We start from the raw sequence: 13,074 nt of genomic DNA, 5'->3' as shown, positions 1-13,074 counted from the left end.
CTTACGAAGGAAAAGAGTCGGGGTCCCCCTTTGTCATGTGCAGGAGGGCGAGAGCCTTGCTCCTGCCCTGGCACGCGGTGAAAAGACGCCGAGATCGAGGGACACACAGAAGGCGGCGAGGGGGGGGCACGAGAGAGGCGGCAGAGGGTTTGAAAACGCTTAATGAAGCGACGTTAATCCCCCGGAGTGTGAGGCCGGAGTGTTCTGACGAAGGGGGTGGTGGTGGTGGTGGTGTGGGGTGCGTGATGAGAAGTTTGGCACAACAGGGGGGAGGGTCACGATGGGTCATGGGGGAGGCGGTAGCAGGGGGTGGCCATGTGGTGGGTGAGGAGGTTTGTCTCCTTCTAACAACCAATCGCACTGTGCCCCTGTAGCCCTCACAGAACCATGAGAATCTTGATTGAGACTGGAGAAATCCGATGATCTGTGGAGCTCTTTTTAACAGACGCCCAGCAGGGGCGGGTCAGAAAGTTACAACAAACGATACAAAAAGAACCATCCATCATCATCATCATCTTCATCGCCATCAGTAACCGGGCCGCCGCCTGTGCCTGTCACCACCACTGAAGCGCTGTTGCTGTGCACACGTGGATGCGTCGAATCCATCTGTGCGGGGAGCTCGTGGCGTGTGATCGCCCTCGTTTAGCGATCGCGATGTACTGCTCTACAGCGCCGCGTGGCGCGGCCCACTTAGCTGAGGGCTCTGGTGGTGTACGAACGTCTGTTGAACTTCTTTCGCACCGTACGTAGCCAACCATTGCTTATCGGAGGTGTGGCGTAAACTCTCGCCATGGTGACCTCCTGCGGACGGCGGCACCGACGATGAAACACGACGGTGCCGAGCTCGCATCGATAGTCGTGGCCGAACATCCCAATGTAGCGTGACCCTCCTGAGAGTCCCGACGTCCATCGAGGCGTCGTAGGCGAGGATAAAGGCGCAGCCCTGCAACGTCTTACCCACGCCCACTGTTGGCGGATCGGCCCCACCAACAGGCGGTGGCTTTAGAGAGTGCCTCTCGAGGAAACTTGGCCTACTCTTCCACGCTGGCCCAGGTGGATAGGGGATTTAATCAACTTGCACCATTGCTTCAAGTGCCGTGCCGGGAGATTGAACCAGTTGACCTCTGGATTGCAGGTCCAGTGTGGTCATTCATTGTGCCACGGCACCACGGACTTACCAATTTCTTGATTTTATTTTATTTTACAAGGTAGGGCCCCCACTGAGCTATGTGGCTCTTTTTCAGAAGCGACCTGGCCACAAATGATAGCTCAACGAAGTGGCTGACCATCGTGTGGAAATTTATAGTGGCCAAATACTTTCAACGCATTTTCTAAATGTGGAGGAAAATACCAGATGACCCGGAAAAAGTGATCACGGGGAGAGACACGCAAACTCCAAATATACCGGCATCATGGCCGGGATCGAACCCACCACCTCCTGTATACCAGGCAAGATAGTTAACATCTCATACCATGGCACCCTTCATGGATAAACCAAAGACAACATGATGATGATCATGATCATCATAACGAAACGTGAAATAAACATTCAGAATGAATTATATTAATATTCCAACTCTTTTGAAAGCGTGGAAAAACAAGCAAAATGTGGTTGGATTTTTAGTTTTTCTTTTATGTTTCTCTCTCCTTCGTGGCCTCTCTCTGTGTTTGTTTGTTTATTTTCATGAAACCGAGGGAGCGCTTTTATCTTTTTTCTGTTTCTGGAGCTACCACCAAACTTTGTAGATGAAGACTGAAGCATCTCGGAGGCCAGGGTGAATTTTTTTTTAAAAAGGGGACAACCCCACCCCCCGCTTTCGAATAGGAGGTCGTGGGTTCGATCCAGACCCTGACGCCTGCTCTGTATTTGGAGTTTGCGGTGTCTCTCTCCCCGCGATTGCATGGATCTTTCTCCGGGTGCTCTGGTTTTCCCCTCCACATTTAGATTCAACATCACGCGTTTTGCGTATTTGGCTGCTCTACATTTCCCCGTGATGATGAAGCCACTTCGTTGAGCTATCATTTGTAACCAGGTCGCTTCTAAAAAAAGATCTATATAGGTCAGTAGGGCCTTACTTGGTAAAATAAAAAGATGAGTTTTAGTTTAGTTTCACAAACCAGGTCGCTTCACAAAGAGAGCGATATATCTAGCTCAGTAGGCCTTACCTGGTCAATTTAAAACAAGTTTAGTTTAAATCGTTTAAAAGTAAACAGACAGACGGAAAAGACAACTCACCGCGAGGGGCAATGGAGCTGACAACGAAAAAAAATTAAAATCACGACGTTTCGGAGGCAACACAAGTCTACTTCTTCAGGTGGGACAGTCACAGCCAGATTTGCCTCACTTGATACAGCAAATCTGGCTGTGACGGTCCCACCTGATGACGGAGACTTGTGTTGCCTCCGAAACGTCGTGATTTTTATTATTTTATTTTTATTAATTTTAATTTAATTTTTTACCTACGTGACTTTACCGAAAAAACTAAGAGTATGAATCCTTGCAGTCACGAAAGCTTCAAATCTAGAACTAAAAAAAACCCACGTGTGGTGCGGACACGAAGCATTACAGGAAATAATAAACGGCCACACCGAGAGCCAGCGGGAATTTGCCGGCAATTAAAGCACTCAAGGCGGAGTTCCACAGCACTCGCTGGGCACCACGGCCGTCACTCCACCGATCCGGCCTGCGGTTTGGTTGAACCCACCATCCTCATCCTCATCCCTGCCTGCCGAGAGAAGCAATTATTTGCAACAATTATCTGCACCAAACAAACTGAATGGAGCGAGGCTCCCCATGTGCATGACAAAGGGCCCCGCTCTCTTTCTTCGCAAGGTAATGAATTATTTGTTGATGCTACTGCTGCTGCTGCTAATTTGGCAGTATAAATGCACGTGTGTTGTACTTCAATCGGAGGTGCCGGTGGAAGAACAAACTTAACACAAAAAGCAGTTCCAAAGAAATTAGTTTTAAATCTCGATTTGAAAGTGCATAGCTCCAGTGTACTGTTCAGTGGAACTCCCCTTACCCCAACGATCATAAAGAACCAGACTAAGCGAGGTGCCCTTCATGATCCTTGCGACAAGTTAAAGGCGCAGCCCTGCAATTACTTCCGTAGGTCACTGCTGCCGGAAAAAAGCCTTCGCTCTAGCGCCAGCGATGGGTGACCTAGCCGAGTTGATGGGCCACAAGAGCGACCCTCCATCGCCTCGGCAGACCGCAAGCTCGACATCGTGCGTGGACACTCATCGTGACCCTCACGCGCCGCCCTTAGAGCGACCTTGGTCATTGCAAGGCCCCACAGGCCACTGGCAGCCCCAGGTGGCCTTTAGTGCGGCCCCTGACACGCGGCTCTCACCAGTACACAAATGTGAGAACACCCCCCCCCCCCCCCCCCCCCCCCATCGTGCTGTCAAACCCCCATCATTTTCAAAGACACCGACGTCTTATCGGCCAAAGTGTCCCCTCTCTCTGTAAATGAGTGAAGACCACAGGGCGAGGTACACCGAGACCAGGCCACCACGAGGAGCGCCACCGGACACACGCGCTGGCCCACCACTACTCGAGAGGAAGCTGCAGAGTTCACTCTAATCAAGAGTCTATCTCATTGGGACGCTGACTTTCCGACAGACTTGTTCTTCACCTGAGGACGGCTGCTTGCGTTGTGGCCGAAACGTCGTGAGAATTGTATTTTATTGTGTTTTATTTTTATTATTTTATTATTTCCCTTCTACGTGACTTTACCGAAAGAACCAAGAAGAAGAGTCTATGCCAATTCTTCCACACCGACTCGAGACGTTTTTTTTTTGGTGTGAAAGGTGACCGGGGTGCATGCGTAACGTTTCCCCTGCATCCACGCGCGTTCCCCCACTTCATCGCTCGATGCGGCATCCGAGAGCCCGCAGGCAGATCTCCACGCTGCTTTGCGCGATTTTACGATTTCGAGTCACGTGATCGTTCTGAGCCGCGTGTGTCGTCACAACTGGGTCAGCCGGCATGCCATGGCAAGCGCCGGGCAGCACTTGAAAACTAAGAAGTTACCAATAGACACTGAGCCCGGGCCACTGTAAACCTGTCTGAGAGTCACTTTAGTTCAGTACGCAGGCGGCATCACACGACGTGCGTGTGTTGAACTTCTTACGCACCGTACGTAGCCAACCGTGCAAATCGGAGGTGCGATTAGCACGGTTGGCCGCTCAGGTTTCTCGGCTCTTTATCAGCCCGCGTGCTTTGATTTTGCGAACTGTGGAGCACGCGGGCGGGGGAAGGCCTTTCTTTATCGTGATCATCGTTATCGCCGTCGTCATCATCACCACCATCACAGGCACGCGTCCGTGTAAGGTGAGAACAAGTGTGAAACAAACCCATCGCTTTATCTATTTTATTTTAAGGCGTGTACGTTGATGGTCCCCTTTCAAGACGTATGGCGAGCGAGGAAAAGTAGGCCAAATACCCCCTTAATGGAGCGCCACGTCCGCCAGCAGTGGTGTGAGCAAGCAATTTCAGGGCTGCACTTTCACATTGATGTGGAGAGGCTTAGCAATAGAGAGTGTTTGCTTGAAGTAATAACCCGAGTTAGGATGGTGCAAAAAAGAAAAGCAAATGCCTTTGTTTGTTAATTAAGTTGCTCATCGACCACGGATCGCGACAATTGCTTGAATTTCCACGAGGAAAAAAAAAACATCGCAAGGGGCTGCCTCACACACGGACCACAAGGACACAAGGCCCACAATGTATTGTGGGACTCGGCAACTGAGCGACTCCGGTTGACTACCGCGCTGGTTAACCCAGAAAGACATCACCGAGTCTCACGGCTTTTTGTCAGAAGGGTCTTGCCAAGTTTTCACAGGAGGGGCGGGGGGGGATGTGTAACGTCATCAGTTTCTCTTCCGATTGCTTACGGAATCCTTATGGAATCGGAAGTAAAAGGCCACGCGGGAGGGCTTGTGGCACACTTTGGCGCCAGCTATTCAAAAAGTGGCGGTCGTGTCGCTATGGTTCTCTGCGACGAGTACAATGTCTTGAAAAACAGCGGCGCTACTACGCCTCTCAAAATGAAAAATAACGCTTAGCCACTAGAGCGCTCCGAGATTGAGCGGTGAACGGGACAACCAAACCCTGCGACCTTGCAGACGCCTCGCAATGGGAAAGAGTGAAGAAACTTTTCAGGAAAGTTCAGAAATTTCGACCCTGACGCCGGCACACAATGGCCCGACTCTTGCGAACGACATCACGGGGATCTTTAACGTCCCTCGTGAATGGATGTTGAACTTCTGCGGGACGTGCTGCGCATCGCATCATTACGATTACCACACCTGCAGTATTAACCAGGGCGGCCACTCGGTTCGAACTGGGCCCAGCGGCGAGGGCACTACCCCGCTCGGCCCTGTCGTCACCCAAGGTGACGATTCCGAAGTAGAGTGAAACCAGTCCGACATACAGAGGCGAAGGTTAGCCTTGCTGTCCATGCCACAAACACATGCCAGTATCCAAGATGTTAACTACTTCGCCTGGTATACAGGAGGTCGTGGGTTCGATCCCGACCCTGACGCCTGCTGCTGTATGTTTGGAGTTTACGTGTCTTTCTCTGCCCATGGTCACGTGGATTTTTCTTTGGGTCCTCCGGTTTTTCTCTCCACATTTAGGATGAACATCACGCGTTTAGAGTATTAGGCTGCTATACATTTCCACGAGATGATGAGCCACTTTGTTGAGCTATCATTTGTGACCAGGTCGCTTCTAAAAAAAGATCTATATAGGTCAGTGGGCCTTACCTGGTAAAATAAAAAGATGAGTTTTAGTTTAGCTTTACAAACCAGAGTTGATATCTCACATAAAAGTTCCCCCGTGAAACAATTTCGCGTTTGGCTTTGATGCTCACAATCCTTTTGTACCCTCTCCGGCGTCTATTGTGTTACGGCACAAAGGCCGAATTTAAATGAAAGTCACGCGTACACTGGGGCAAGCGTCGTGAGCGAGCGCCTATTAGGGCGAGCGCGAGGCATAAAGGAGCGGCGTGGCACGGGAACGTCCCTTAAACACGCCGGCACAATGTCCATACATTTCTGGCCGAGAAAAGGAGGACCCCGCTTGAATGTACCTCGTCACGAGAGGTGATGGGAGACGCGTGGAACCATTGCACTGTTGTTTGGATAACTGTGATGGTAATCCACCCATCGTACATATGTACGTATGTTGAACTCTTTTCACACCGTACATAGTCAACCGTGCTAATCGTAGGTCACGGGAGAAGGACAACAACAAGCAGTTCTAAAGAAATTAGTTTTCAATCTAGATGATTTAAAAGTGCGTAGCTCCTAATGTCAGATGGAAGAGCGTTCCAGACGGCGCGGGAAGCGCTTTTGGAAGCACGTGATGCGGTGACCACCATGAGCATCATCATCAGCCATGATGAAAGCCTCGCCCAAGCTATCGCTGTCTCTCACGATACGACGATGTTAAATAACAACAATAACATTGTAGCAGCGCTACGACGAAAACTAATGTCTTTAGAGCTGCTTTTGTGTTTAGTTTGTTGTCCTTCCCCCGCACCTCCGATTAGCACGGTTGGCTACGTACGGCGCAAAGGAAGTTCAACATGCATAAAAAACAACATACATACAACATACATAATCCTCCGCCTAGCAACCGCACGCAAGATGATTTCATCGCTCCATATCCTCGGTGGACATCGGCGAATCGCAAATGCCCACAGAGGAGTGAACGCGCGACGCGACCGCAGAGTGCGGAGTTCGGCACGGTGCCCGACGGACGATTCGAACCACAATAGCTCGCCGGTCTCGCCATGGAGCACAAAGCATCACGCGAACCTCTGGTCAGCCTCGCAACAGCAGCGGCCGCTGTTGGCTGGCCAACGAACAAAGACGTCAGCGGGATCGCGCTCGTTCAAATGCGCTTCTGCGGCCGTCTGGAACGCTCTTTCCTATCCGATATTAGGAGCTATGCATTTCTCAATCGTCGTCTAGATTGAAAACTCAATTATTTATGAGAACTGCTTTTTGTGTTGAGTTTGTTGTCCTTCCCCCGCACCTCCGGTTGGCACGGTTGGCTACATAATAAATAAGTTCAACATACGTACTTACAGCTCTCCTCTGGAGTTCGTTAACAGGGCATCTGCAGGAGGGCCACTCTAGGAAGATCCCAGCACAGGGAGAGAAAGGTCGGACTTCATGCCAAACATCACAAAACTAAACTCTTTTTATTTTACACCATTGGTACCTCAATTGCCAGTAAAAAGTATGTTAATTGGTTTTTTTACCCTTTTATCTGGCAACAAAACTGACACAGAGTTATGTTTTTTTGTTTGCATTACGACTGCAGGTATTGTGGTCTATGCAAACATGACTCCTCGTAAAAAAGGTGTCAGTTTTGTTGCCAGATAAAAGGGTAAAAAACCAATTATCATATTTTTTACTGGCAAATGAGGTACCAATGGTGTAAATGCTTACCCCGAGCTCTCAAACTCTGATGGTGCATTGTCTTTGCGTTGTGCGCCTTTTGGCGTCGTCTGGTCCAACCCATGTGAGACTAGGCTCTAAGGAAAGCTGTCTCGGGTGTGGACCAATCAACTTCAAGGACAGTGCATACATTATCAGAGTTATGTTTTTTGTTTGCATTATGACTGCAGGTATTGTGGTCTATGCAAACATGACTCCTCGTAAAAAAAAGGTGTCAGTTTTGTTGCCAGATAAAAGGGTAAAAAAACAATTATTTTTTTATTTTACCAGGTAAGGTCCACTGAGCTACGTAGCTCTTTTTCAGAAGTGACCTGGCATCCCAAATGATAGCCCAAGGAGCTGGCTTATCACGTGAACATTTTAAGCAACCAAATCGCTCTAAACGCCTGATGCCGATTCTAAATGTCGAGGAAAAAGCTGGTGGTCCCGGAGAAAAATCCACACGACCACGGGGAGAGAGAGAGAGAGAACACGCAAACTCCAAATACACAATAGGCATCAAGGGTCGGGATCGAAACGACGACCTCCTGTAAACCAGGCGACGGAGTTCACATCTCCTAGCCACCGTGGCGCCCAACACTGCAGCCGTCCAATCCGCCGGCACACGGGAGATTTGCAAACTCGCGCTGCGCCATGCAGAGCCACGACCCCCAAGCCCTCCCCTCTCGTTGACCGCACGTCACCACACTCCATTCCATCGGTGCAATGAAAATTCCCAAACCCCACACCAGCACTCCTCCAAGATGCCCCCCCCCACCACCCACCATCACCACAACCCACCCACCCCCACCTCCTCCACATCGACCCCCCCCCCCCACCACAAACCCCTTCAAGGACAACACCCACACCCCCCTCGACTGCAACCCCCCCCCCTCAAGCTTCACCCTGGCCTGGGCAAGCAGATTCGGAAGTCTTCCGCTCTCCGACAATCCTCCATTCAGGCCTGAGGAGCGGTGGGACAAAAGGGGGCCGTGTGGGGAGTGGGGGAGAGCCTGAAAAAGTCTGCGTCGTTTTACCAGCTCTCTTCGAGACGCCTTGACCCTTTCCGTCTGTCTGTGTGTCTCTGTCTGCCGGTCATTGTCCCCCTGTCTGCCGATGTCTCTTTGTCTCAATCTTTATTTGAAGCTTTTGTGACTGCAGGAATCCATGCTCTGCAGTTCTTTCGGTAAAGTCACGTAAAATGAATAGATCACGACGTTTCGATCGCAACACAAGCGACCGTCTTCAGGCGAGAGAGAGAGAGAGTTGCCGAAACGAGGTCTTACATAGGCCTGCGATGGGTCGCTTGTGTTGTGATCGCAACGTCGTGATCTATTAATTTTCTATCTGCGTTTCTTCGTCTGTCTGCCCGGGGTTTCTCTGCGTTAATGTCTACGGGACCCGTTTTGCCACTATCCAAAATTATGAAACATATAGGAATAGGCTTTAACCCTTCTGGCAGTAAAAAAAACAAAGTGTTAAGATGTTCACACACCAAATGGATGCCTTTTGCAAGGCACACGTGTGGTTATAATGCGGACTTGATGAAAGCTAGGGTTAAGCCTCTTACATTTCTCATCGTTCCTTTGCATCTCTGTGCGTCTATCGGAGTGTTTCTGTCGCTCTAGACATTTCCCCGTCACGGTGTGTGCTATCATTGTCTCTCCGTCCCTCTCCGAATCGCTGATTCTTTTCCCGAGCTTGCCTCGCCGAATGGTCTTGTATCTCTCTCGCGAGTCACCTTGTCTCCATGTCTACCGGACATCAGTGAAAAAGAGCTTCACAGCAGCTCATTGGATTCCTCCAGTACGAGTCAATACTCTCACTCTGTAATTGTCTGCATTGCTCATTCTGTCCCACACATCCAGTCTCTCCGCGTTTCAGAGTCGCCCGTCTCCCTGTGGTTTGGCATTCCCCGTCAAAGTCATTCTGTGACGTTACGTCCACGTGCATTTCCGTGACGCGGACAGCGACAGAGACACTCAGGAAATAGACAGACAGAGAAACTAAGTGTCTTTCTCCGTGTCACTCTTACCGTGTACCGCTAAGCGTCTCTCTCTAGACATCAGGAAGCCACTGCAGCTATGCACTTTTAAATCATCTAGCTTGAACACTCATTTTTCTTTCTAACTGCTCGTTGTGTTTAGTTTGTTGACCTTCCCCCGCACCCTTCAATTATCACTGTTGGCTACGTCCGGTGCGAAAGAACTTCAACGTACAGACACACTCTCTTACGATCTGTGTGTCGATCAATAAAAAAAAGTGTCTCTCTATTGCCCTCATCCTTCAGCGTTACTCTCTCACTGTCTGTTTCACTAACCACCAACCCCCCACTCCCCCCTCTCCCTCCTCTCCCAGTCACTCTCCCGCTGTCTCGGTCGCAAGCCGCTTCTCTCTCCCTGCCGCTTCCATTCTCCGCTCCGCTCTCTCTCCCTTGCGGGGAGACCGAGAGCGCCGAGACACATCGTCGTCGTGCTAATTAAAATCCCCAAGGCCTTCACTCCCCCCCACCCACCCCCATCGCCAGCATTCCTTCTCAGCAACAAAAGCTTCGTGGTGGTGGCGGTGGTTTGTATGTCTGTCTGTCTGTATGCCAGTGTCCTTCACTAATTTTCAGAGGGGGGGGGCAACTTTCGCCGGTAAGACATCGTCATTGAGAGCGAGGGCCGCCACACCATTTGAAACCACTGTTGGCTTTCACAGCAACACGATGATGATGATGGGGGTGGTGTTCTCAACATTTGTGAATTATCAGGGGTCGCACGAAAGGCCACCAAGGGAGCGCCAGCGGCCCGCGAGCCAAGCAACAAAGAACACCGATGTTTGTTGAACTTCTTTCGCACCCTACGTAGCCAAGCGTGCTAAATCGGATGTGCGGGTTGCGAATAATATGGGGGGGGGGCCTCTCTCTGCACCGTGCCCCCCCCCCATCTCCACCCACCACGAGGGCTCCCCCCCCCCCCCCCCACATTGTTGAGACACCTGCAGCATAGACGTCTTTATGTCCGGGAGGAAACTCGGTTTGCCTGATGTAACATTCAACGATCAAACTAAACTATCATTTCATTTTACCAGGCAAGGGGCCCACTGAGCTACATAACTGTCTTTTTCAGAAGCGACCTGGCGATCACACAAGCGGTGGCTCAACGAAGTGGCTTACCACGTGGAAGTGCACAGCGGTCAAACAACTCCCTGTTCACGAGCATGTCCGGTGCTCGAGGTAGGCCGATTCACAATCCGCCACTCGCACCGAGCGACGATGCCCCACGCGTGTCGTGTACACTACAAGCCAACGGACTGTCAGATTAGATGGATTGGAGACCAACTTGCTGTACTGCCTCGACACTGACGCCACCTCTGTACACGACGCCTCCGTTGATTCCATCCATGGGGTTTGATTCTATTTATCTTTAGCGGCTTGTTTACCCTTTCTCTGCTTTGCACTGCTGTCGTGTTTTTGCATCGTTTGTTGAAGAGCTTCACATTCTGCTTCTGCATCTGAAACACAGGTCGCAACCGGGTACCCGATACCCGTACCATACCCGATACCCGGCTACCCATACCCGGCCGGGTACGGGTACCCGTTTGCGACCCTGGTGCAGCCGGGTACGGGTAGACCGTGAGTCACTGGTGAGTAACTGTTTGTCACTCATTTCCCAACGTCTTGTCTCTTCTCACAATTCAAGTTCCTATAATCAACCCACCCGCGCCTGCAACATGGCTTCATCCCAGAGGTCGCAATCGGGAACCAGTACCCGTACCCTACCCGATACACGGCCGGGTACGGGTAGCCGGGTATCGGGTAGGGTACGGGTACCCGTTTGCGACCCTGGTGCGGCCAGGTACGGGTACGGGTACGGAATCAAAACCCGTTTGCGACCTCTGTTCTGAAGCAATCTCACACACACACAAAAATCCCTCTGCGATCCACCAACCACATCCTCCCACCCGTCGCGGCTCACCGTCGGCCTGCGTGGCGACGAGCAGCAGCAGGACCCACAGAGCGAGCCTTCTTGGCCCCTGGAGCTGCCACATGGCACCTGCGGCCCCCACAACCTCCTCCTCCACCTCCTCTTCCACCTCCTCCACGTCAACCGTCCCAGGCTTGACGCTCTTCGCCCTCCGACCTCCTCGCCGCCTTCCCACTCGTCGCACGTGCGCGCGCGCGGTCCTCGTTTTTGCGCGCGCGTCACGTGGCCTCGGAAGTGCACCTAGCCTGGCGCAAGAAGACGCTGCGGCGACGTCGCGGCCACTTGGCGACGTCGCGTGCGTGTCAGGATGGGCCTCCGAGACGAGATTGGCGAGGGTTTCCGCGAGGGTTGTGGGTCATGGGTCGTGGGCAGGAGCGTTAGGCCCGGAGTCGTGGCTGCGACGAGCTCTGTGTGATGGGAGGTCGTGGCTGACCCAGCGAGAGATTTTGATCGTGTCTCCGCTTCTCTGTTGATTGTTGGTCACTCTCCCTTGCACCCTGCAGGCACAAACAAAACAATAAACACGGAGATGTTACACCGTTGTTCACCGTACAATGTGTCGTATCAACGATAATCATTTATGGTTGAAGGCAGACCCACAGTGTTCCGGTGGGTGGGCGCTGTTCGACCAAACTGTGCTTCCACCGCGCGGCTCTGCCACCGCCGCTCAGCGGGGTCACGTCCACCGCCGAGATGGAGCGAAGGAATCAGATGGATTATCGCATCGTGAGACAGTGAGAGATGGGGACAGCTCCGGTAGGCCTTCATTCAGCAGTGGATAGGTCATGGCTGAGTGTGATCGCTGGAAAATGTCTGTTTAATTTGATTACAAATCAGCCGTTATATGAATGCTCAAGTGATACGTCATATTTGGCTCGGGTGCCAGGCTGGGTCCAGGGCCTCTTTCTTCATTTATAATGACCGCACAGAATTGGCCTGAGGTGAAATTTTTATAAAAATATACATTTGTTATGGCCCATTATATATGCCATAACCCCACAAACAAACACACACACACACACACAGACAAAGTTCCCCTTGTTGAGCCATACTGGCTGTTGGGGAAAAACGCTGTTAGCGAGCACCTATTAAGGCTGGTATGGTGCATGAAGGGGCAGTGTGGCCAGCTCCATGCATGGCCATCTTTGTATCCCCAGTGCCGATCTGTACACAAATGTATTAGCTAAATTATTTCAGTCTGAGTCAATCTAGGTGAGGTTTAGATATCGCACCGCCAACCCATCTAATCCGCGGCTGGGAATCAAAACTCATCTTGCCAGTTTCTTGGCTCAGCGCTCTCATCACTAAACTACAAAGACAAAGAGCCGCCCCCTCGTATAGCCTTTAACAGACTGTTGGGGCAAGTGCTGTTAGCGAGCAGCACCTGTGAAGGCCGGAACGACACACGTGGGTGTGGATGCACAGCACCACGCCCGGCCGGCTTTGTCTCCCCAGCGCTGATGTATACACACACGACAAGGCCCTCATTTAGTGCCGAGACGACCTAGGGGAGGCTTGGGACCGGTTCATATATTCGTCACTGTTATTGGCCGTGAGCGCCAATCGAACTTGGGGTTGCCGGGTTCGCAGCGCAGCGGCGCGCCGACCGCTACAACCGCCGCGCTCCCCGCCGCGTGCGCCGACTCAC

General features: G+C 51.5%; 1 protein-coding gene across 1 annotated transcript in view; it reads right to left on the bottom strand.

Annotated features, from left to right (window-relative positions):
* BMPR1B (bone morphogenetic protein receptor type 1B) overlaps window positions 1-13,074 on the bottom strand; it is a 95,071-nt gene that overhangs the window by 29,050 nt on the left and 52,947 nt on the right. Inside the window, exon 2 of the mRNA XM_061571135.1 lies at window positions 11,418-11,923. Within this exon, the coding sequence (XP_061427119.1) occupies window positions 11,418-11,490 (73 nt within the window). The 5' untranslated portion in view covers window positions 11,491-11,923. The remainder of the gene's footprint in view (window positions 1-11,417; window positions 11,924-13,074) is intronic.

Source organism: Lethenteron reissneri, chromosome 47 (genome assembly GCF_015708825.2).
Source record: "Lethenteron reissneri isolate LAM-NWPU_2019-01 chromosome 47, ASM1570882v1, whole genome shotgun sequence".
Taxonomy (NCBI): domain Eukaryota; kingdom Metazoa; phylum Chordata; class Hyperoartia; order Petromyzontiformes; family Petromyzontidae; genus Lethenteron; species Lethenteron reissneri.
The sequence above is the reverse complement of the archived record's forward strand: the minus strand, read 5'-3'. Positions and strand labels throughout refer to the sequence as shown.